Source organism: Equus caballus, chromosome 1 (genome assembly GCF_041296265.1).
Source record: "Equus caballus isolate H_3958 breed thoroughbred chromosome 1, TB-T2T, whole genome shotgun sequence".
In the NCBI taxonomy this organism is placed as follows: domain Eukaryota; kingdom Metazoa; phylum Chordata; class Mammalia; order Perissodactyla; family Equidae; genus Equus; species Equus caballus.
Window position 1 is genome coordinate 123,640,720 of NC_091684.1, and position 26,092 is coordinate 123,666,811.

The window sequence follows — 26,092 nt, forward strand, 5'->3', positions numbered from 1 at the left end:
GAGGGCCTTCTATAAGACTGACAAGCACAGCGGGGAGCTTTCCTTTTAAGGTATTTATTGGGTAAGACAGCAGCCTTTCTGGGAGCCCAGAGATATATTCTTCAATAAAAGTTCTGTCTGATTCGAGGTGTCTGAGGATCAGAATTCATTCATTCATTCACTTAGAGACATCTCTTATTCCTCTCTCAATTTGAACAGGAAACAACAAATTGCCTTTTGGTACTAAAGAACTGAAAAGTAAGGACCATACCATCTGTACCAGAGGTTATTGGTAGTCTGGTTCCTAGGCTTTTAATATAAAAATATTTCTCTCAATAAATGTATCCAAAGACAGGAACAAGTTGGATGTCTGCGTGTCTAGCTGTTCTTTGAAGTTCAGGATAAATCATGATTTAGAACAAAAAAGTCATGGTTGAATTGGTCTCACACGCAGTCAGCTTTGAGCTTATTTCTTTTTACTTTCAGCATAACCTAAATGGGCATGTGTAGCTAAAAGTACCTGGAATTAAAATAACCACACCATTTCAACAATAGGTAGCCAAGGAAGAAAAAAATCAGCCTTCACATTTAAGTCAGTTAGTCCTTTTTTAATAAATTTGAATTCATTCATCAACAAGTTTCATATTGTATCTATCACTCAATTTTGCTATTTTTTTCATGTCAAATAATACCAAAAAATTACATCAATGTGCTTAAGCAAAATTGGGTTTTAATTTATCTTTACAATGAAATTAAATCAACATGAGAATTGATCATGATAGCAATCACCTATTCCTACTAGAATAATCCTGTACTTACCTTTAACACACTCACTGACTTGTGAAGTAGAAATATGAAACAAGAATAACAGAACATGTTTATGGGGCTTGCCCTAGGGAGAGGCATGGTATGTGAGCCACTCTCTGGGAGGTCACTGTCTACCCAGGTGTTGGGAATTGAGTATTTCAGGAAAACATGGCACCTTTCAATGCAGTAGAAGAGGTAATCAATCCAAGGCACACTAGCTAGTGTCCTGGGAAAATTTAATCCACCTGAGCAGCTCTTTGCCCCACGATTCAATGTTACTCTGACAGATGGCTCACCTAAGCTAAGAGCCAGAGTCAATTCCATGAATAACAAAATATTTCACCAATGGATCAGTTTTGCTTACATAAAAATAGCCAGAAATATGAACTGGTTTTCAGGTGGAGAGTTCAACTAAGAATTATGCGATGGTTTATAATTTCAAGCCAGGAAATTCAAAATTGGACACATTTCTCTTTTTTTGAACACACTGTTGTGGGACAAACACCAGTGTGATTATCTACTAGATGCTGAAAATGATCACCTACAGCTGCAATGTGCCTGTCCCCTTAAAACAAGTCCCAAATGTGCCTGGCATCACTTCTGAGATGATCTCCTTGGTGACAATGTTAATTCTGTAGCTGGACGGGGGAGAAGTGCTTTTGATGTGGATGGAACATGTCAAAAGTTCTGGGTGCTGGCATTAAAAACACGTGATACTGCAGAAGTACATGTAATTTTTAAACCTAATAGGAATATTATCATGATGTACTTTCAAGTTCATTGAAGATTCAGGGAGAAATAACGGTATAGACAGTGAAACCCCTCTATAGTCCTAGGGTTGGTCAAGAAGAACAATACTTGTTTTAAAAATTACTCAAGTCTTCTCAGTCTCTCTCTGTACGGATTTATGTGGTAGGGCTCTTGAACTGTCTCAAGTATATCTGAACATGGGCCATAACAAACTGTCATAACACGAGTCTTTTGTATATTTTGAGCCCCTGTGAAGCATTTTGGAAAGACAGGAGTATGTAGAAAATTAACTTTTTATTACATGCAGTTGTTGAGAAAGAAATATCATTATATTCTGAATTCAACTTTTTCCTCCTTACTCAAGAGGTCTGGACATGGGTAACAGCCAGCTCACATTAATGTCAGAGGTCTGGGTTGGGAATTCATCTATATGGCTCGCTCAACGGCTCCAGAAACTACCATGGAGTAAGAGAGGTCATTGTAACAGAACAGAGAACAAAACGCCAACACTCTTCTGTCAGCACGGGCTCTGCTTCTCAATATTTCTTGCAACTTTTAAAAATGGAGACTCTATAAAATAACTTTATTAGAAGAAAAGTAATTTTCTTCTGAAATGGAGTAAAGCAAACACATACCCAAGGATCTTAAAAAGTTTTTTTTTTTTTTACAGAATATATGTATGTATTTGTGTGTGTATGTGTGTGTGTGTAGTTACAAATGCTATTTATAGTATAGCTATTATGTTAACTTCATTGCAGTGTCTACAAAGTTGTGGATCCCAGTCTTGGTGCCAAATGCATATAAAAAGCTCAAAAGCTATTATGACTATACCATGCAAATTTATGTTCAGAAAACCTTGGGAAGTAGACTGCAGCTCTTCTGAGCCCTATTGGGTCTCTGCCTTTGATAGTTGGGTACCTCAACTATGCATCAAAACCAAAAAAGTTTCAAATCACTTTTCTCCCAGAAAGAATTAATGTCACAGTTCTGAACAGTATAAATTATACACTTAAATTGACCACCGACTGCTTTTGTCCACATTAATTTGCATTTGGGGGTCCCTCTTTTGCACGTGGAGCTCACTCCTTGAATCACTGGATACAAAAAAAGATACCTGAAGTATTGAAAGGGATAAGGTCTTCACAATTGTCTTTTTTTTCTTGAGCAAGTTAACAATGATAAGGCCACTTATGAGGTTTTTCCCAATCTGTTTAACTTTTAGGATCCCCCATTGTTACCCATGAAGAAAACTGTCAGAGAAAAGCCAAAGACCAAGAAATCACTGGCAAGTCTCCAGGTAAAAATAAAACCAGAGAGCAGCAGTTGGGAGTAGACATTGAAAAAAGATAGGAATGAAGGAAGGGAAAGGATATACAAATTGGTCATTTCTTCTAGCATGAGAATTTTTGGATTATGTTTTACCTGATGGTGGGTTTTGAGCTGTTACAGATTCCCACAAATTAAATTAGTGGTCACTTCATGGTGACAGCCCACACTACACACATCCTCAGGGAAAGTGGTGCCTCTGTCTATGTGGAGAAAACTGGTGCCAGCTGTAGAATACTGGGCGAGACTCTGGTCATTGGTTTCAGATAGAACAGAGAGAGTGAGGCATATGTGGCATTTTGAGATAAAGTATTAATTTAGCAGTTCTTTCCTGAATAGTTTGCTTTTTTTTTCTCCAAATACTTAAAACTTCACTGTGACTCTGTTTGCACAACTGTAGTCATTTCAGTTTATGGATGCCTGTGATAGAAATATTGTTTACAAAAAATATATCATCTCTTTTTTTTTCTTTAGAAAGATCTCATCTAAATAGTAAGTTAAGGTTGCGTCTATGAAACCGGTGCACCTTGTCTTGTTTCTACGAGCTTTAAAAAGTCCAAATACTGATGAGGCTGTGGATCAAAAGGAAAAAAAAGTGATTGTGTTTGTTGTCAGGTTGCTCTCCTTTGCCTCAAGAGAACGGTCATGGGTCACTGGGTGATGCGTGGTGTGTACTCGTCATGTTCCTGCAGCATCCTAGTTAGACTAGGAGTCGTTGGATGTGCTTATGAAATATGTCAGATACAGAAATAAAGGCATGAGGATGTTTCTTTGTTTCTGAAATTGAACAGTAGAAGTGTTTTAGCTTAAATCTTAATTCTAGATAACAGAAAGTAGTTACATCACAGAAAGAAAAATATGACATCGCATGCTGCCAGGAGAGCAAGCATAAGAAACAAAATCTTGGTATATATGCATATTATGCAAATATATTTTATATTAACATACAATGTTATAAGAGTGATTAATAACATAAAGACAAGGGAGAAAATCATCCTAGATGGTTTTACCTTAGAGTAACAAATAACCTGAGACGTCTATGCTTTCTGTTAGATATTAGGCCCAGAAATCCATAAGAGATGTGGAGCACATTTTCAGTGATTGACATGTCAACCAAACATTGCCAAAACGTGCCACTGTGTTCCCACATGACAGGTAAGCTGGATCCACTCCCAGTGAACAAAAAACACACTGTACATCAGAGTACTTACAATGAGATGCCATCTATTCCCGATGGGTTTTCAAAAGATGCATGTTCAGACATCAACGTGGGATCTATCTTTGTTTAAGCCAAAAGGTGAGCACGTGATAGTGGCTCACGTCATCCACTAAACCAGTACAGAAAAAGTACGCTCGCTGAAAGCAAACCCCATCTCCAACAAGCCGAAAAGCCTTTGCTTAACAAACTGAAAGAAAGGATATGAAGTGTGTGACTTGTTTTAAACTAGCAATACCACTGTATGAGTTTTTGAAGATAACTAAGAGTTTCTTTCTGATTTTAAACTAAAATATCTAACTTATGATAATAAAAGACATATTTTGGGATGATATTGTGTTTCACGCCCTCATTCTCAAGGCATAATATTTAGATGATGCTTGTCCCTTTCAATAAAAAAAGAAAAAACTATGACTTTCTTTAATATGCATCTTGTGTTAAATTGTCCATAGCTGCAAAATGTATATATGTATGTGTATCTGTTTTACATACACGTGGGTCCTTACACCTGTGTGTATAAACATATACACATACATCCTCATATACACGTGTATTTTATATATATGCTGAGAAAAGTTCACATATATATACAATTGCGTATGTATATATGTGTGTGTGTCTGTGTTTTTGTCTGTGTGTGTGTACAGGTATAAAAACTTGACAGGCAGAGTAATATTTCACTCAGTGTTAAATGAAGTCTTTGAAAAATCAAGTACAGTCACTCAATTAACATAGTACAGCCAGTAAACTAAGTTGAAAAGAGAAAAAGTGAATGGAAACACGATCCTGGACCATCTGTCTATGGCATTCACATCGGTTAGATCAGGGATTTTAATTTTGAGCTGTGAAGACCTCCTCCGTAGATGGGTCTTCTTGTGTGGGATGCTTCTGTCCCCCATGTGTCGCCCATGCCCTTCCATAGGCATGCTCTGTTTCCTGTACTGGATTCCTGAGTTGTCAAAGGATATTGGTGAATTCCTGGCGGCACCACCACTGCCCGTGACCTTATTCATTTCATTGTGAACGTCCAGTGTTGTCAACAGAATATTTCCATCAGCATCCACCTAAGTGGAAGAAAATAGGCATCGTTAGATGCTAGCATGCTAATAAATCTTTCCATATGCAAACTTAGGACAGACTTGTGTCATGCAATAACATCACATATATTATGAGAAATTGCACATCTGTCAAACCCAGCACTCTGTTTTAGAGAAAATTGTCATTTTGGAGGCTTAACTGCAGTTTAGAGATTTTATTTCCTTGATTTAAAAATTGTCATCTAGGATATTAGATAAAATAAGGGGGACCTTTTGAAATTGAAATTTCACATTATGGATACGAGTCCCTGCTGAAGACAAAATTAAAGTGCAAATACCTTTCAAGATGTTAACTTAGGTGTGAAAACCATTTTTCACAACTATGCACTGGATAGAAACTGTATTCTCCCATTTTTTCCTGGAAGTCAGCTTGTCCACTTTTCTGATGGTACAAAATATCCAAATTACCATGGAGAAACAAGTGAATACTCCTGTGATGGACACTCCTGATGACTTTGTGGGCTAGATACAGACCTCCACCCAAATATGATCTCCTTGCCCAATCCTGATCCTGGCAGGAGGCCTCCTTTCTAAGGGCCGTGTTTAAGATAGACTAAAGTCTCCTCCCACATTGGAGCCAAACTTTAGAATATTTTATTCTGTGCTAAATAAAGCTTCAGACTTGCCATGATAATGCCACTGGTCCATTTGTTTATTTGTTGGTCTGCCACACAACTTTTAGGGAGCATGCTTGAGGCTAGGGGGCCCCCGTGGAGTCCTTCCTGGATGTGTCTGTAATCTCTCCTCTCTGAGCAGTACCAGTCCCTCTCAGGGCCTCAGGGTCTATTCCACAGACCCCTGGGCACTCACTTTTCTCCAGCATGCCTTATGTTCCCCCATCTATCATCATTCTTTTGCCTGGAGAGCCATCTTCCTTGTCTTATCTTTGCCTGTAAAAACCTACACCTTTTCCAGGACTAGATTGTCCATGGCTTCTTCCAAGAAGCTTTCACAAAATTAGTTATTTTGTGGAGGAATAATTTATTGATATATTAATTTTCATCTTCTCATCTTATGGACATTCCTTAATTTCATTAAAGGCATCAAGCTAGATGTGAAGGAGGTGAGGCAGGGAGAAAAGACTCCTGACTAAGAGGAGGAAGGTACTTGTGCAGGTCTCTGAGCAGTGCCAGGACCACAGGTGGGATGGCCCCAGACAACAAGATGGCCCAGACACAGGAAGGGCTACATACATCCAGGGTACACTCAGGCTCTGGCACAAAGGCACCAAAAAAGACTCTGAGATGCTAACCCCTGGTTTGGGAATACCATTCAATTATGGATGGGGAAGATGTGTAATCATTAGGATGTTAACTCTCATTCCCCGGACCTACGACTGTGTTACCTTACATGCGAAAGGGACTTTGCAAATGTATTAAGGTTATGGACCTTAAAATAGGGAGATTATCCTGGATTATCTGGGTGGGCCCAATCTAGTCACATGAGACCTTAAAAGTAGAGAATTTTCTCCTGCTGAAAGGAGAAGAGAAAAAGAGATTCAGCAGAATGTGAAAGCAGAGAGATTTGAAGCATGAGAAGGCTGGATTTACCATTGATAGAAGAGACTGCAGGGAAAGCATAAGAAGAAATGGGACAGCCTCAAGGAGCAAAGACTGGCCTAGCTGACAGCCAGCATGGCAATGGGGATCTCAGTCATACAACCACAAGGAACTATGTTTGGTCAACAACCTGAATGAGTCTGGGGGCAGATTTATCCCCAGAGCCTCCAGAAGGGAGCACAGTCCTAGTGACACCTGGATGTCAGCCTCCTGAGACTCTCAGCAGAGAAACCAGCTGAGCCCCACAGTATGCAGACCTCTGACCAACACAACTGTGAGATAATAATCTGGTTTGTTTGAAGTGGCTATGTTCGTGATAACTTGTTATGGCAGCCATCAAAGCTACTACAGGAGGGAAGAGGGAAGATTTCAGAGAAGAAATGCAATTGAATTGGGCCTCAAAGTAAGAGTAGAAATTTATCAGGCAAAAAGAAGGAAAAACATCACAGGCAAAGGCTTGAAGAGTGCCTGAGGTGTTCTGAGAGAGGCAAACTGGTTGAGTGGGACTTAAGTCCCAGAGAGAAGGGATTCATATACACAGCTCCTGGCAGATGCTAAGCTTGAGATACATGAGATGACTGTCATTCTTATCACTGTCATTATCATCTTCCTGTCATCTTATTATTATGAGAAAGTATACCTGCAGATTAGAGTCAAGCCAGTAAGAGTTTCTGTATATCACGTTAAGGAATTTCAACTTTACCCTTTAGGTAGTGAGAAGTAAAAGAGATTTCTATGTAGAAAAGTGATATATTTCTGAAACACGACTGAAGCTGCAGCATAAAGCGTAAAGATGGATTTGAGAAGAGAAAATGAAGAGAGGGACCCTAGAGGGAGTGTACTGCACTGGTTTCTGTTTCCTTCAGGGCAGTCTGGAAGAGAAATGCCAAGAGGTTATGAGCAACTGCTCTTCTCCAGCCACTGCCACAAATGCCAGCATTTCCTCTAAGTATTCTAGACACATGTGTATCTGCAGCAGCAGCAATGCTCGCCATCACCCAGTCATTTCTGCAGTTTAAGAGGGCAGGAAAGGAATGGAGAGAGAGTTACTCATCACCCTGCTTTCACCTGGCCTCCTGGCCCTCCTGCGTACCCTGCAGAAACACTCACACCACTAATGTGGGGTGCAGCACCAGCTAGCATGTCCTTAGCCTGGGTTGTGCTTAGTTTGTCTACATCATGAGTGAAGAGTGCCACAGTGGGGATAGACCATGAAGATCTATGGTTTCCTTAGAATGGAACACAGCCAGCCTAGGGGTGCTCGGAGATGCAAATGGACCAAGATAACACGATATGTGCTGGGCAGAAGGCTCTTCGTGGAGACCCATTCTTGGGGAAGGGGACAGAGCACTGACAGAAGAAGATTAGAGTTTTGTCATTTTTTTATCCAGTGGGGGTAAAAATTCTAATGAGGCTTGTATCTTGAAAGTACGAGGGATGTTAGACCTTTGTAAGAGTTTGGAACTTGTGTTCTATATGTGTTCTTTTTGTTGTTTTTCCCTGAAATGATTAGCAGTAAAAATTTATAATAAAAAAGTCTATGCCCCTGTCTTCAGGATGAGTGAAGCAGCTAGTGGTTTGGGAGACTGAGTCTCTTACTGTAGGAAGAAGATGTGGGATGAGAAGCCCGACAGGTAAATTAAGGTGTGGTTGAAACAGGAGGAGAGAGCAACGTAAAGACCAGCAAAGGGGCCGGCCCAGTGGCGCAGTGGTTAAGTTTGCGCGTTCTGTTTCTCAGCAGCCCGGGGTTCACAGGTTCGGATCCAGGGTGCGGGCTTGGCACACCATGCTGTGGTAGGCGTCCCACATATAAAGTAGAGGAAGATGGGCATGGATGTTAGCTCAGGGCCAGTCTTCCTCAGCGAAAAGAGGTGGACTGGTAGCAGTTAGCTCAGGGCTAATCTTCCTCAAAAAAATAAAATAAAATAAAAACAGCAGCAAAGGAGTGGGGAGTAGCTTTTCCTCTGTGCAAAGCACCCAGGGGCTGTGGGAGTGCTGAGGCCACTGGAGGTAATCACTTTCCCTAAGAAGGGAGTGATCTGAACCTACTGCAGAAGCTGTGGGCTGCCAGCTTCTAAGACAGTAAGGAGGAGAGCATGATGCGATTAGCTGAGCTGGCCTTCACACAAACGAAAGTTGAAAGTAAGATTCTAGAGGAGAGAACCCTCTTACTAGTCTTTATCTCCCTCCAGCACCTTCTATCATGCTTTATGCCATACAGTAGTGAACCAAATGGTGAGTGCTTGATAGGTGGGACTGCAGGGAAAGCAGAAGTGCACATGGGGCATCTTTCCCTGGGCAGGGAGTCAACTAGAGTGATTCTGCTAATTCAGTTTATTTTAGTACTGAAAGGCATATGTGTGATACCCCACCAAACATCTGGTTTTGAATCACGATACAAACCATATTAGGTTATCACTTAAAGAGATTTTATAAATCAGATCACTTATCAAATTAGTTCAATTAGATTTTATTTAAATGTCTAACATTTTAAACAGATCCACTTAAATTACCGGTAAGCTAGTGTATTTAAAACAAAATTTATCTAAAGTCGAGTCAGAGAAACGACCAAAGGTAAAAGATGCTTGTTTTTTTTAAAAGGTAGTAATGTAGAATTTTTTCTTTTCAATAATAAGTGATTTATTACAGATTAATTAGAAACTGAGAAGATTGAAATTTTTTTCCTGAAGGTAGAAAAAAACAGAAAACATTATTTAGCCCTAAAAAAATTTTTCTCTATATCCTATGTAATGTTTCAAACACAACAAAACCACGAGATGAAAAGCCCAGTCATCCACTTAAGAAGGTGGGCGCCTCACTGGACACATGCACAGGAAGGAGCTCGATCCTTCCTCAGGATTGTTCACGCAAAATACTACCGTACACCTGCTCCATTGCATGCCCTGTGCAAGGTGCAGGACGACACAGATGAATAAGAGAAGGTCCTTGTCCTCAAGGGGTCCAGGAGGTGAGAGCTTCAAATAATCAGCAAATGCGTTTTTAAAAACAGCACATACTGCCTTTAAAACATATTTTTAAATACATGCCGACAATAACATTTCTAGTTACCGAAAATGCCATATGAAAAGCTCCTTTTATCAAAATTTAGGGGATTATGATGAACAAACGTGTAGAACGAAATACCAAACAAAGAAATGTCTTTTGTTAAAGGAAAGGAGAGTTTTGTGATATGTTTATTCAGATGATCTTCAATGGTTCTAATGACGCAGAGTTTCACCTGGCTTTAAAAAGATTCAATTTTGGATATCTTCCCACTAGGAAAGTGAAAAACATACCACATCAGTGGAATAAAACTGATGACAAATACGACTCATTCATGGACAAACATTCCACGAGCATTTACCATGTCTGAGCCACAGTGTGCATATTTTGGTAGATGGAAAGAATTGGATGCTGTCTAGTAGAGAAGGCACGGTGGCCGCATTAAACGTGACATGCCGTCTCACAAGCACAGAGCATGTACCGTGAAGCTAGGAGAACAGGGACAAGGCCAGCTGCTTGCAGTTGGGAGTGACAGAGGCAGGATGAAAACAAGTAGAAAAAAAAAATCAGGAACAATGTCATGGAGAAGAGCAGCTGGCGTAGGTCTTGAAGGACCGAAAGATGTGGACGAAGAAGAAAGAGATTCTGGGAAGAGAGAACCAAAGGCAGAGATAATAAAGTATATGGTGATTACGGGAAGCCCCCAGGGAGAGTGCAGAAAACAAAAGAAATAAGGAAAACTGAATGCTGAGTTGATTTTTCAAGATTTAATGACAAATTTGTATGAATTAATATTCTGTCTTCCCCAGTCCCTTGTGGCCAGTTTCTTGCATTTGGGAAAGGACTTCATGAGGGTGGGGATCTAAGTCTGTCCCTTGAACTCTAGTGAAGGAAAGCTAACCTGCGGGAAGCAGAACCCAATATTGTCAATGATTTACAAAATTAGAGTGCCCTTGGGGGCGTTGGACACTATGGCTCCCTTGCAGCTCTTTCAGGTATCAGGACCAACGCAATTACCTTATTCCTGTCTCACAGTGGGTGAATAGTTGTAATGGAAACAAAGATGTTGAAAGGAACTTGAGTATATATTGAATCAGTAAGACCTTAGTGTAGTGGCTGCTTTTGACTTACAGTTTTACATTTGCATAGCTTTTAATTAAACATGAAGCAATGTGTAGAAAATTCACACCAAGATTACTAGAAGGCATTTTTTCCTAAAAGAATTAAAGGGTTATTAAAATGTGCTAAATCTTAGAAACTAAATACTTTAAACAAATATTTCCAGAAGAGATGCTAATCTTTTCCTATCACCTAGAATTTAAATCTTAACACAGATGCAAGTGATTGTGGGTGAAATACAAGACTGAAATGCCCTGTATAGAATGACAGATGATGACTTGCCATTTTTAAAGCATTTCATGAATATTCCTTATTTTGAGGAGTTTGTCTCATATCTACTATAATTGGAATCATTGACTTCAAAGTAGTTTTTCTTCCTGCTCTTTAACCTGGATAGGAATAAACATTCAAAGATAAAAAACATCTTACGCGAATATATCACAAAGGGGTTTTCATTTTTTCTAAGCATCTGTCATCGGATTGGCCCATTTTTGATATCATTCTCTGCTTACCTTCAAATTTCTAAATGAGTAAAATATTCTAATTTTAGAAAAATAAAGTAATTGTCACATAAGGAATGAAATATTGCTCTTTAGTTAGAGGAATGATGTCAAGCCTGCAGCTCTGATTCCTCAGCAAGAACTATGACTTTCTGCCACTTCACGAAATTCAAACACCAACTAGTCACCTTGCAAAATATCACAAGGCTTGTAACCATAATATATGCACTGCAACCAAAGACTAGCTCTTGGGTATAGAAACAACTCAGGAACAAATAGAGGTTAAGCACAAATAAATTAAGGTCAAGATTTACATTGTACCACTTGTCTGGCAAAAAGCTAAGTGACTATGTAAACAGTTCGAGCATTCATGAATCAACCACTAAGTTAAAATATTGTACAATCACTAAACATAAGGAAAATCTACTCATGGTTTTGCAGTAGGGTCAATAATGTCAGAGTCTCAAAGGCAGTTGCTGGTGGCACAGATCCCTTTGGTGGCCCGCAGAGCCCGAGGGCACTGCCCCAACATCTCTTTCAGGATGCAGGAAGGTGATCTCAGGAAGAACAATGACAGCACAATCCTTGCTGTCAGCCCAGTGTCTCTCAGACCAGAGAAAGCTGCCTGTTTTTCCCTCCCCAAAGCCCCACTATGTAGTTGTATATCCTAGTTGTAGGTCTCTCTAGTTCTTCTATGTGCGAGGCTGCATCAGCATGGCTTGATGAGTGGTGTGTAGGTCCGTACCTAGGATCCGAAACGGTGAACCCCAGGCTGCTGAAGTGGGGCACATGGACTTAACCACTTGGCCACAGGGCCAGTCCCAGGAACAATTTTTAATGCTTATCTTTAAGAGCATCAAACCTACATTTAAAACTAGTATACATGCAGTTGTATGTCAACTTCAAACTGAAAGAGCTGATCTAAAATTAGAGATTTTTAAAAATACAAACATGTAAAGGCTTTAACAGATACCTGCTGGGAAAGCAGAAATAAATTTTTAGAAAAACAAACAATAAAAGTGAACTTATGGGGTGCTGGCCCAGTGGTGCAGTGGTTAAGTTCGCATGTTCCGCTTCAGTGACCCAGGGTTCGCTGGTTCAGATCCCAGGTGCAGACCTACGTACTGCTTGTCAAGCCATGCTGGCTGTGGCAGGCATCCCACATAAAGTAGAGGAAGATGGCACAGATGTTAGCTGAGGGCCAGCCTTCCTCCGCAAAAAGAGGAGGATTGGCAGCAGATGTTAGTTCAGGGCTAATCTTTCTCAAAAAAAAAAAAAAAAATGGAACTCACGAATTTTCCTCTGCATCTTATTTATAATATATTATTTCGACATTCTGCTAATATTCTCCGTGGATGTTAAAGGTTTTGGGTTTTGTTTTTGTTTTAAATTTTAAGCTTCACACTCAAAAAGGTATTTCGGAAGGACAATTTGACTGTTCTAAGGAGTCTCATTTAGAAAAAAGGAAACAAATTTATAATCAATTTGAAGTTATGAGGGAATTTGGAAAAACAGCATTGTATGTGTATGCATTTATGCATGACTGTGTGATGGAAACAATAATAACATGATGAATTCTTGTTTCCTCAGAAACAGCATGACCAAAGCACATTGCATATTCAAAGTAGGATGCAGACTTATTTAGAAACATAACAGTATGGTACTAAGTATATTTTCAAGTAAGAAATTCAGGATAATTTTGCCCATGGAAGCCTGATTTTATTCATAGATCCTGGGTTTCTCTGACCAACTCTATTTATGCTTTGCTGAAAGGATGGGAGCCGTTTACAATCATTTAACTGCCTCCATTCATTCATGAATGTTTGTGAACCTTTTCTGGGCCACTGGTGGGCCACAGACACAGCAATATTCCAAGGAGCTGCTGCCTTCCTGGATGAGGCAAAGACCCATAAGGCACAGGAAAGAGTGAGAAAATTTCATGAGCTTGAGAAATAAGTGAGTTTAGCAAGAAGAATTACGAAACAAAAAAATGGAGGATGAAGTCCACCATGTAAACAGGTGGAAATTTTGGAGAAATTGATGGGATGCAAGAGGTAGAAAGATAAAGACAAAAATTATATAGAAACTCTAATGTGCTTTCATTAAAATATTGCTTATAATTGCAATAACATATTTTTATTAAAAATAAGCTGAAATAACATCTAATTGCAAAGTTACTTTGTAATTGAAAGTATGTAAGAGCATGTTGAGCTGGGCTGGAGGGGTTGGAGCTAAATTATGCTCTCTCCCTGCTTGTGCAGCCCAGGGACTTCTTAAAGCAGCATCCTCCTCGAGCACTGTTGTCTGGGTGTGCCAAGCCCTGGTTTTTTGCACAACACATTAGGCAGGGGGCAGGGCCAGGGAAAACCTACAAGAGCCCCAAGATAGAGCAGGGCTCTTGCCTTGCACTAAGGACCTTGAATCAGGAGACTGCACTGGCTGGAGGGTGGGCAAGAGAAGCATCTGCCCACGCTGCAAAGAACAGTGGCAAGCTATAATCAAATCTGTAATTTTACCACTGAGGGAATATTGCAACATTTTGGGAAAATGCTTCCAACTGTCAAGTTTGGGCCCCACACCCAAGAGTTTCATTCATTCTGATATCTACGTGTTCTGTTCTTTTCATAAAAAAACTGGAAAGCTTTTGGCTTCTCCAGCTTCTCCACTGACTTTGGTTTCACATAAAACTCAGTGACGTGCACAAGGCAACATTTCAGATTTAATGATCAACAAGCCCACATAACTCCTACTCAAAGGTCATGCAGATAACTGTAGTTACTGATGAACTGTAAGGGGGAGGGTGGGGTCTGTGAAAGGCATGGGTGAGTGGTCAAGATGATGGAGGGCATACCTTGTTGCTTTCACTCTTTGACCGGTCATTCTTGGCCTTGGCTGTCTTTTCTGCAAGCTTCTTCTGTCTTTGAGGGCCTCTTCCAAAGAAAATGTAATTGACAAAGGCATACTCCAGAAGGGCCAGAAACACAAAAACAAAGCAGCCCATGAGGTACATGTCAATGGCTTTGACATAGGGGATTTTGGGCAATGTCTCCCTAAGGTGCGTGTTGATGGTCGTCATCGTCAGCACAGTTGTGATCCCTACAAAAGAAATGGAAGGGTAAGCTCAGCTCCTTTGTTCTTCACTTTTCACTTTCCTTTTGTATTTCCTCAAACAGCTTCAAATATTTGGAGATAGTAGATTGAATATTATTGAGCAACTGGAATGCAATAGAGCATAACATGTGTCATTTGGGCAGCAGGTCATGCCTTAGGTCAAGAAGCTGACATCTCTACTCCAGGGCAGACACCACCCTCCCGGACCTGGCCTAGGGAGAGAATGGAATTGAGAGCAGATGGAGGGATGTGAAGGGCGGCAAAGGAGAACATGCTCTATATGAAAGTTGAAAGAAACAAAAATAAACCCAGAATTCAACAGAAAACACTAAGTGTCTGAATAAGAAGCTCCTGGGAAGAAGAATAAATCTATGAAGAACATAAGAATCTAAAAGGAAGGTCATCTATGGTTGGAGAGGCAAGGCTGTTAGTGAGGGCTCAGGTTCCTTTCCCCAAGAGAGATCTCCAGAGCACAGAGCTCCACTCTCTGCTGATCACCCAGAGAGCAGGGAAGAGAGCCCAGTATTGCATCACTAACATACACTCTCCCTCTGCCCAGCTCTGAACTGCTGTTAAAAGTAGAGGAGGGAATTGAAGAGCTCAGAAACTATTTTTAGGTATAACTGCAAATCATGATTGCCAATAGAATATACGGAAATCAAAGATGTCAGAATATTTTAAGATTCCCCTTTAACATAAAATTCATGTGCACCTGGGGACTTTGAAAATTTGAAAATGGCAATGGGATAATTATAGTTTACAAATAAATGTGAAATAACCATGCAGATGCTACAAAATTAGGTGTTCTGACCATTATTCAAAAATTCTGTAATATTTCCACAACTTTTTTTTTTCCTTCCAAATGGATTTGAATGTTCTGCCTTAGCCATTGCTTTGGCTCTCCAGTTGAATATTTTAAGCGGACACGGAAAACACAGGCCTCAGTAGATACCTGCAGGAAATGGGCTAAAAGAACCCAGGGGTAGGGACAGTGGCACCTGTCACAGGCACTCTGCCTGGTAACTGCAGCTGGAGGAAAATGGGCATGGACCCTGGTTTCAGGCCCGTTAGCATGTCCCTTCACAGTGAGATTTTGCAGTGAGTGCTCTAGTCTTTCTGCTTTCGGCTCACATGAGCTCTTAGCTTAAAAGGCCAATGTATTTGTTTTACTTCCTATCTAGAGACTGTGGACAGTGGTGGATTGTAGTGGTTCATGGCTTGGATAGTAGAGCCACATGGTCCAAGCCAAAAGCCCAGCTCTGCCACCTCCCAGCGGTATGACCTGAGTGAGCCTTAGTGGGTCCACAACCATCATCTAAAACTGTTGTGAAGTCTAAATGAAATGCCTGAAAAGCAATAGTGATAGGCTAATAAATGGTAACTGGCATTGTTAACACTAACAACAAATAATTGTATTATTATCATCATTACAGAAAAATAAACTATTCAGTAGCCTCTAGTTTCTTGTCAGGAGGTCCTGACAGTCTTGCCCTGAACTTCCACCCTTTATGGGGACACCAACTAACTGCAGTATGGGAGAAGGCTGAGTGGTGCCTTCTGTGCTCTCTATACATTTACCAAGATGTCAAGTCTTTCTAATTGTTAGCGTGAAATTACTTCTCATTTAGAGTATGTTAATGAAATATTATATTTGAAAAACTGCATTTATAAAGATGACTATGAAATAAAAATATAATTTGCGTCATTTAATCAAAAGATATTTTATTTCTCTTCTTTGTGATCAAAATAATATTGCCTAAATTATTTTAGTATAAATTTTCACTGTTAGAAGGACCAATACTATTATTCACCAAGAAGTCGACTTCAGGGTTTTGAAGAAGAACATCTAATTGCAACTCCCAACTTCACAGTTTGGTGGCTTCTAACACTACCAGTTCAACAGACCTGGGGGCCAGATCCTGGGCAGCAGAAACATAAAATCCTGAAGTGTACAGAGCATCTGTTTAGTACAGTTGAATGAAGAGCCACATTTCTCTTCTCAGTATGGAGACAACCCCAGACAACTCTAGGTCCAACCATGCCCTGAGCCAGAGAAAGAGTGATACAGGGAGGTCTCTGCTGAGCATCCTTCTGTGCAGACCTCATTTAGAAATGAGGTGCATTAATTGTGGTGCAGCCATTCAGGATGAAGGGAAACAGCATTTTAAGCATTTCAAAGAGTGTGGTATATGACAAGACGTGGAAGTGGAGTAGGGGAAGGGGGAGTTCTCCAATCAAAGCCTTCCAAATCATGGCCATATCCTCTTAAAGAGGCACGGAGCACATTAGCGTCTTAAAGGTTCTGAGGGATTCCTCCTTCAATAGTAATAATTAAAAATAATTCTTGCTTAGCTTTTTGTATTAATCCATGGTTTTTATAATCTAATAGACCAAATAACCCTTCTGTGAACTATCTATTGACACCATAGGAATCACCTCTAATGGTTAAGGGAGAGTGCCCTGGAGTCAGTTAACTGGATTGAAATCATTCTTCTGACACTTAATATTATATGACTTTGTACCAGTTATGTAGCTTCTCTGTACCTCATTTTCCTGCTCTGTAACATGGGAACAATAACACTGCCTATTCTGCTAATAGGTAAGGCAACCACATTAATGGCCTTGCAGAGAACCTGGCACCTGAGTATTTGGTAAGTCTCAGCCTGAATGATTGTTCTTGTTGTTATTGAGCATTCATGACCCTATGATATACTTTCCTTAACCAATTGGAGGTGACCAATTGACATTTCCCAAGCCCTGCAGACCCGGGCTCAGTAACCATGATCTATGTAGGAAGAAGGTGGGACAGAGGGAAGGAACATACTGGTGTCCCACTCTAAGAGCTGGACCTGTTGGACTGCTGTCTGCTCAGCCACTGTGGCCCTAAGATCATGGCTGCCTTGTAGACCTCCAGGCCTCAGGTTCACCTCAACACTGGTAAATGCCCTTCACTTCTGCCTCTGCACTCACACCTGCCTCTCAGGCTTCTGATATCAATCAGAACCTGGCACTTCTCCAGTGGCAAAGCCTTAGCAACTCTTGGCAGAGAAAAGCCACAGCAGGATGGCTTAAGTTTACAGTAATAAAAGTTTTAAAAAATGAAATCTACTTTCGTATACTGTAATGAGATTGGGTTGACTACAACCTACTTCAGATAGATTATCTATTTAATATTGTGGAAAATAATGTTTTACAATTAAGGAGTTATAGTACCTGTATAACCAGAAAATTTAGAAATTCATATTTTCAGTACAGTTCACTCCTATGGATGCCAGATAATCATGGTTCTTTTGTATTCATATTTCTCTAGTTGTTTCAATAATGATAAAGACTCTGAGGTTGGTTCACTGTGAAGCTCATGAACTTCAGCTTCAGGTCACTTCTTGCATAGGCCTCTTCCAGGCTTGGGGAGAGGGTCCCAGAAATTTTATACTTGTATATTTTATATTCTTTTTCTTAAAGAGAGCTCTGAAATTGTATAAGCTAACAGCTCTGCAAAATTTAAATCTGCCTCTGCAAATTCATTTTAGCTCTGACTTTTCCAAGTGAGAAGAAGAGAAAATAGTTTAACAAAGAGTAATCTAGAAACATTAAAAAACAACAAAAAAAACTAAACCTACAGAAAGGACTGATGCTGTAGGGTAACTTCTGCAGGCTGTAGACAAATCCTGGAGATTTTTTTGAAAGACTCTTCTTACCATATCCATCAGCACTACATAACAATTAATACAGCACTTTTAGTTTTTGATACTTTCTTCTTCTCAAACTTCTTTTTTTTTTGGCTGAGGAAGATTTGCCATGAGGTAACATCTGTGCCAATCTTCCTCTGTTTTGTATGTGGGTTGCTGCCACAGCATGGCCACCGATGAGTGGTGTAGGTCCATGCCTGGGAACCAAACCCAGGCCACCAAAGTGGAGTGCACTTAATTTAACCACTAGGTCATGGGGTCAGACCCTCAAAGTGCTTTTTTATTCACCCAACACCTTTAGGAACAGCTACTTGATTTTCTTAAGTCATTTTTATGTGTTATTTCCTGGGGGAAAAAAATCTAATTTTAACTATAACTCTGAAAGTCACATATATGTGGGTCTAAACCAGACATCCATATATGCACATGTACACAGATACTCCTAGAAAAAAATATTAATCAGCTTAAAGTTCTGGGAAAAGATGGTAAATAGAAAAATGAAGAAAGAGGGATAACTGAAACTCTGAATTCTTATGCTTCTCTGTAAGCTAATTTACTAGCAAATGTGTTGATAATTCTTTCCCATCATTTTTAAAAAAGTATTATTGATAGGGCCAGTCCTGGTGGCCTAGTGGTTAAGTTCAGCTTGAGTAGCCCAGCTTCAGTTCCCAGGCACAGACCTACACTGCTCTGTTAGCAGCCATGCTGTGCTGGTGTCCCACATACTAAAACATAGAGGAAGATTGGCACAGATGTTAGCTCAGGGCAAATCTTTCCCTGCCAAAAATAAGAAGTACTATTGATAATTTCACTTTTAGGAATAAAATTCAACCCTATCCAAAGAAGGGCTGGACTGGATTAGCTGCTCTTCAGCTCTGTACTAATCTAAAATGTATTTAAATTATTACTTTGCCCATGCAGTTTCATAATAATTAACTTAATAGAGAATAACATTTCTGAAAATACAAGCTTTCCCTTAATAATAAGAAAATATTAGAAATATCATTGGAACATATAATACATATTGTACATCAGCTAATAATCCAGTTGTCAAATGACCAATGGCCAGAAAAGATCAGGAGGGCTCTCAGTAATCACTCAGAATCTAATCACATATTTCAACACCATTAAATTGTGTAATTCCAATTATATGCTATAATATTTGACTATTTTTCTGACTTAGAAGAATGCACAATTAATCAAGTTTTTCTGGGCCACAGAATAATTTTGAACAGGAGATGTTAATCCTTGCTTTAAAATTAGTGTCAAAAATAGTTTTATTATGCAAATATTCTGCAAGCATATTTTCCCTTTCATGGGCATGAAAATTCACATTTGAGCCTTATAATTAAATTAACACATCAAGGTAATCATGCATGAAATTAGTGTTTTAGGATAAAGAGTGAATATATGAGCAAGATTGGTGTCATGATGTCAAAAATTTGTAGCTGAACTATAGTCTTTGAACTCTGAATACTGTAATGATACAGTTAATTTACATTTTAGATATCATTTTAAAATAGCACATACCAAGAGCAACTCTAGCTGCAGATGCATCGTAATTGATCCAGAAGGACACCCATGACAGAATCGTAATTAGTATAGAGGGCATGTAAGTCTGGAGAATGAAGTATCCAATGTTTCTCTTCAACCGAAAGCTCAGTGAGAGCCGAGGGTAGGCACCTACGGTAAATAGACACGGATTACACTGGAGAAAAGAAACAGCAGACAAAAGAGTTTGCTTTGACTTCCATGGACAACAGCATGCACTTGAAAAGCCCATGAACTGAGAGTTGGTCCACAACCATGTGATTTGCTCCTGTCTGCCTGATGGTATTTACAGAGGAATTGAGAGAGGAAGGATTTTTAGACTATTTACAAGGTAACGATGAGGTACTCCTTTAAAGCTAAATGCTCAGCTGAGAACTGCCCCTGGGAAAACTTTGGGAAAGTTTAGTTTAGAAACAGAATAATGCCAAATACCTTGCTTAGTTTTCAATTAATGGTCCCCTTCTTCTCCACTATATATAGGGAAGATTTGGCTCAAGGCTTTATTGCGCAAAATGGCTTTTACCAGCCGGCACCTATCAGCACATATAGAGTGACACTGTGCACAGATGTTTGAGGCATTGATCCTCAACCAACTGGGATAGCTCAGGGTACCTTGAGAGCTGGAGAGGCACAGAAGCAAGTTCGGTCTCAGAAAAGGCAGTGGTGTACCCTAAGATGTTCTGCGTTAACCATAGAAAAGGCACTAAGGAGAGCTTTGGAGAAGCACCTGGTCCGGTTTCTTGTATGTGAATTCCAGTGCTAATCTTCTGATGTGTGTGTCCCACTTAGCACATCGAAATCCCCACCACCACTCCCATTGCAGTGATAAAACAGCCCACTGATTATGCCACGTTTAGTTATATATTTGCCTTTTCTGTTTTATTTTGTTTTTCCTGGAGCAAGGCAAGTATAGGCGCCATTTTCTCCTGTCCACTTCAACAATCCACTTCAAACCTCTCAGCTCCTGATCTTCTGGATTCTAATGAAGCTGCTGGAAGGTCAATCAGTGAAAACCCAGTGAGTGGCTTTCTCTAATCTCCAACTTCCTTGCCTCCTCCCCTCCCACCCTCACTGATGGACAGTGCTCTCTTCCTGAGATTGCTGCACCATAAGCTTCAAGAGACTTTGCCTTTCTTGATCTCCGTCTACTCCAAGCCTGACAGGCTTCTCTTCTCCTCCTGCCCCCAAATACATGCATTTTCCAGACTTTACTTCATGTCCCTTTCTATTTTTGTCCCCACTTTCTTTTCTTTAGTAGTCTGACCCACTCACATGACTGTTCCTTCTATGTAGAAGATGAAAGACTTATATCTCCAGGCTCCTACCTTAGCATCACCCACATTTTCAGCCAGACTTATATAAAGGAGAAAAGAAATCACCTAAGAGACCCAACACTTAAAGGCTGACAATCTGGGAAATTCCTCCCATTGTTTTGTGTGTGTGCATGTCTGCATGCGTGTGCATGCACACAGTTTCCTTTACATGGCTCTGATCAAATGCATATATTATACTGTCAGCACAGTATAAACATTTTCCTACTCATTACAAATTATTTGTAAACACAATTTTAAATTCTTCCTAATTTTCCATCAAATACATATATATATGTACTCTATAGTTCATAAATACATTTTCCTGAATGCTGCAAATTTAGGTTATTTCCATTTTTGCAAAACTATAAATATTCTTAAGAATATCTTGAGTAGAGTCCTTTTGCTATATTTAGACTTATTTCTTTAGGATGAATATGGTAAAAGGGTAATTGCTAGGCCAATGTGTAATTGCCAAATTACTTCACAAACAAAATCATACCAGTGGACATGCTGCTATGAGCACTTTATAGAATTGCCTATCTCACTTTGTAAACATGAAAATATTACAAAATATTTCTTAAAAATAACTTCTGCTAATTTCCTTGTGAAAAATTTGTCCTTTTAATCACTTTCTTTAATTGAATGCTTCCTAAATGTTTTTTTCCTCTGTATTTAATCTCATAAATGATCTGATTATACTTATTCATTTTTCTCATTTTTTGATCCTTTTACTGTTCTTACTTATTCATTTGAGTCCTTTTGACACCAATCCTTGCTTGTATTCTCTGCAAGCATTTTCTCAGTTGTTTTTTTTTAAACTTATAGAGGGTTTGAGTGGGAGACATATAAGTACTTAAATTTTTGTATGTAGTTGAATCTGTCTCATCTTTTCCTTGTTATTTTTAAAACTTGCTTTTAGGCTTAGATAAGTTCACAACAGAGGTCTAACCACAAACTTATTTTGAGGGTTGGCACTTATTTCAATGTTTGATCTAAAAGGAGTGTGTACATTGATTTTTGTTCCAAAAGCAGCTAACCAATTTTCCCAGCACCATCATTGGAATAAATCTTCCCTGGACATAGATTTGATACACTCTATTGTTTTATATCACATTCCATGTATATGCGGATCACTGACATAATGCACTACTGATCTGGGTCAGAGCCTCATCGTGGGCCTTGCCATCTCCAGGTCCCTGGCCCCATGCTCCATCCACAAATTCCAGAAGCACAGCATGGGCGTGCACTGTCATGCCATATTCAAAACCTTCTATGGCTCATTGCTTCACATAAAGGTTAGAATACTCATTTGGGAATTTTAGTTCTTCAAAATGTTTTCCAAAATTAACTTTAGTTTTATTTTCCACCATGTTCCTGAATTAAGCATAATATTTTCTATTCAAAGAGTGCCCTCACTGACTCAAAACAATTGTCCATATTTCCTGCCTCTATTGGTTCACACTCACTATTCCCTTATTAAGAAATGTCTTCCTTTATCCATACCTCAAGGCTTTGGTCATATGCCACACCTTCCCTGAATCCTTTCTTCTTCTTCCCTCCAAATGTAAGTAATTATCCTCTTGAGTTATTTGCTTTCTCATTAAAATTACAATTATTAATAATTACCAAGGTGAGATCTTCCTTAGCAAGTTGTACAAACCCAAAAGCAGAGCTTGTAGAATAATGTATTTTTCATACACTGTAATGCCTTGCTAAATGTGTAAACCATCTCTAGTTATCAATAAATACATCTGTATGCTGAAAGAATAAAAATAGGTATATTTGATTTGTTTATGTGACTCTTTAGTGAGTTTAATATGCAAAACATTCAATATCTTGTTTGAATCTTAGTTTGAAATCCCATGGCAACTTCAACATCTTTACAGAAGTAACTTCAGCATTGGATCTTACTTTGCAATTCAATGGCAATCTCATGCTTTTCTCATCACTTATGAATGGCTGTTCCTTGCTTCAGATACTTGCCACTATATCCATGGCTTATGCTACAATAACAAAAGGGTCCCCAAATCTCAGTAGCTTACAACAAAGTTTTTCTTTCTTTTACTACATAGACACTTAGCTTCCTCTATCTGGGACACTGCTGGACATTGTGGTAGAAGTAACACATACTTCCCCTCACATTTCATTGCCCAGAGCAAGTCTTATCTCAATCTTTATGTCACTGGAGTAAGAAAGTTCAGTTCTCTCCCAGGGTAGAGCGGAAAATATATTTTGAATGATAACATAATCTACAATGTTCCTCAACTTTCCATTTTCCAAGTCAACTTTCTTAGCATCTTCCAAAGCACATCTTCTTCGGGAAAGCTGTTCCCAACAGAGGCAAATATTGATACGCATGTAATGAAGTACAACTGACATGCTTCTGGGAATCCTTGCCCCCTGCAATATGGGGGCCAATGACATGACTGTATAGTCAAACATTTGGAAGACGATTAGAGACCTTGAGGAAGGGAACGCTAATCCAATTTCAAAACTACCTTAATCTCTGGAAATTTGCCAAACTTCTCATTAACACAGGATTTAGAATTATGAAAGTACACCATTTTCTTATGTATTTGTTTAGTAATAGAATAGAATAAGTAAGAAATAGATACAGAATATCTATAGAAGAATAAGTAATAAAGAGATAATAAGTAAGAAATAGAATATCATATATTCTATTTCTTAAAAGTGAAATACCACTTCAAATCAACAAAATTTTTAGGCATTCACGATGTGCCCCACCCATCCCAGTCTCATAATCCCAGAGGTGCAAATGGTGAGTGGAGCAGACAACGAAGATGAATAAGAGGATAGTCTATGCCCTCAACTAGCTCCTAATCCATGTCAGAGAGAGACTTATACAGAACTGGCTTTAGTAAAACAGAAGTAAGGTCTACACTGGAAATACAAAAATATTGTGGGGTGCAAGATTTAGTGATGCATGAGAGGTTTCATGATATCTGAACTGAGATGGTTCTGGTTGAATAAGATTCTTTCCAGGCAGGGAAGCAGGAAAGCCTCCAGGGTAAAGGACTCAGCAAGGTCAAATGAAAAGCCTTTCAAGAGGCCATGAGAGAGAGAGACCTCAGAATGTTAATAAACACAAGAATCCTCAGAGATGTCAAGACTTATGCTTCTAGGCAAAGGCTTCTTGCCATTTGATGTGCATCTTAAAGAGTGTATAATAGTCTCTTCATAGCTCTGTTAGACAAAGTCCTTACACCTTACACTGGCATGAAAAATGCCAGGAGGTATGCTGCATCTATGGGGAAAACTCCCCAAATGATCATAACTAGTGGCCAATAATTTAAAGTTGAGAAATAGTGAGTCAGCTGCATTAAGACATACCCTTCAAAACAGCAATAGAAGCTTAAAAATTACGACAGAAAGGCACAGAAGCCCTAAAGCCTTTGTGCCAATGCAGATGTGGTCAGGTTCCCAAGGAGATGCTGAGCCAACAGACAAAGGTACAGTCCCTGAACACAAGTGCGTCATTCTAATTCAGGACTTCCTTGGCAAAACTATCTATTGAAGATGCTGATCTCAACTCCTTCTCCCCAGATGCACTGAAAGTTATGGCCAGAAACAAGGCTCTGGATCTCTCATCCAGCCTAAATTAATATCACTCTGTAAGGCATTAATATTATTGAAGAACTCATAAAAAATGTGGACATAGAATATCACATCACTTTTGTGGAGTGATAAGAGCCACTCAAATGTATCTATAAAGTAACAAACTGATATTTTAACAACTGCAGCAGAGCTGAACTATGCACATGTGTCTCTCCCCCTTCAAGACGGCCACTGTGGGGGGCTCTCCCACCATTGCCTAAGAAGCTCTGTGAGCTCAGTGCTGCTCTTGAGGGTCTTTAATATGCTGTTTCATTCATTTACAATCTACCTTTTTACTTTATAATACTACCTAAAATTCAAAAACTGTTATTAATCTTCTCACTCCCATTACTTGTCACCTTAATTATTATATATTCAAAAAAATCCACGAAAGAAAAGAGATATATGAAATAAGAAAGAGGAAGAGGGAAAACAGCACTGGAGCTCAAAAAATCTTTTACAAACATTATCTCAACCAGGCAATGACTCTCTTTCTGATCCTCCACAATAAAACAAGAAGGTTGTATCACGTTACTCTGGAGCAAAGAGCAGGGGTGTCTGAACAATCCAGGTTCAATCTCATCATTTATTTTAGACATTCTTCTGGGAAACTATCTTCTCAGACCCTGTTATCAGGGCAAGAATATCACAAGTGACAAAAGAAAAAACAGATAAATTATACTACATCAAAATTAAAAACTTATGCTGCAAAGGAAACCATCAAGAAAATGAAAAGACAACCCACAGAATGGGAGAAAATATTTTCAAATCATTTACATGATAATAGACTTGTATTCAGAATACATAAAGAACATTTAGAAAAAACAAAAACAATCTAATTTAAAAATTGGCAAAGGCTCTGAATAAACGTTTCTTCAAAGAAGGTAAGACGAGTTTTCAATAATAAGCACATGAAAAGATACTCAACATCACTACTTCATAGAGGAATGTAAGTCAAAACCACAATGAGATACCACTTCATATTCACTAGAAAGGTTACAATCCAAAAGACAGACAATAACAAGTATTGATGAGGATGTGGAAAATTAGAACCCTCATGTACTGCTTCTGGGAATATTAAATGGTGCTGCCACTTTGGAATACAGTTTGACGGTTCCTCAAAAGGTTAAGAATAGTTACCATATGGCACAGAAATTCAATTCCTAAGTACATACCTAAGAGAAATGAAAACATACGTCCATGGGAGAACTTGTACACAAATGTTCATAGCAGCCTTATTCCTAACAGCCAAAAGGTGGAAACAACCCAATGACCATTGACTGATAAATGGATAAACAAAATGTGATATAGTCATATAATGGACTAGTATTCAGCAATAAAAAGGAATAAAGTATTGATACATGTCACAACTTGGATGAACCTTAAAAACTTCATGCCAAGTGAAAGAAGCCAGTCACAAATAACCAGATATTGTATGATTTCATTTATATGAAATG

At 39.1% G+C, this 26,092-nt stretch overlaps 1 protein-coding gene across 2 annotated transcripts in view; it reads right to left on the minus strand.

Moving 5' to 3' along the window:
• Positions 1–566: 566 nt before the first annotated feature.
• GABRB3 (gamma-aminobutyric acid type A receptor subunit beta3) overlaps positions 567–26,092 on the minus strand; it is a 228,996-nt gene continuing 203,470 nt past the window's right edge. For both annotated transcript variants that reach the window (XM_023652042.2, XM_001493048.6), the window contains exons 7-9: positions 19,687–19,839; positions 14,208–14,452; positions 567–5,142 (exon numbers count right to left, since the gene is read on the minus strand). In XM_023652042.2, the coding sequence (XP_023507810.1) occupies positions 4,801–5,142; positions 14,208–14,452; positions 19,687–19,839 (740 nt within the window). In that variant the 3' untranslated portion in view covers positions 567–4,800. The remainder of the gene's footprint in view (positions 5,143–14,207; positions 14,453–19,686; positions 19,840–26,092) is intronic.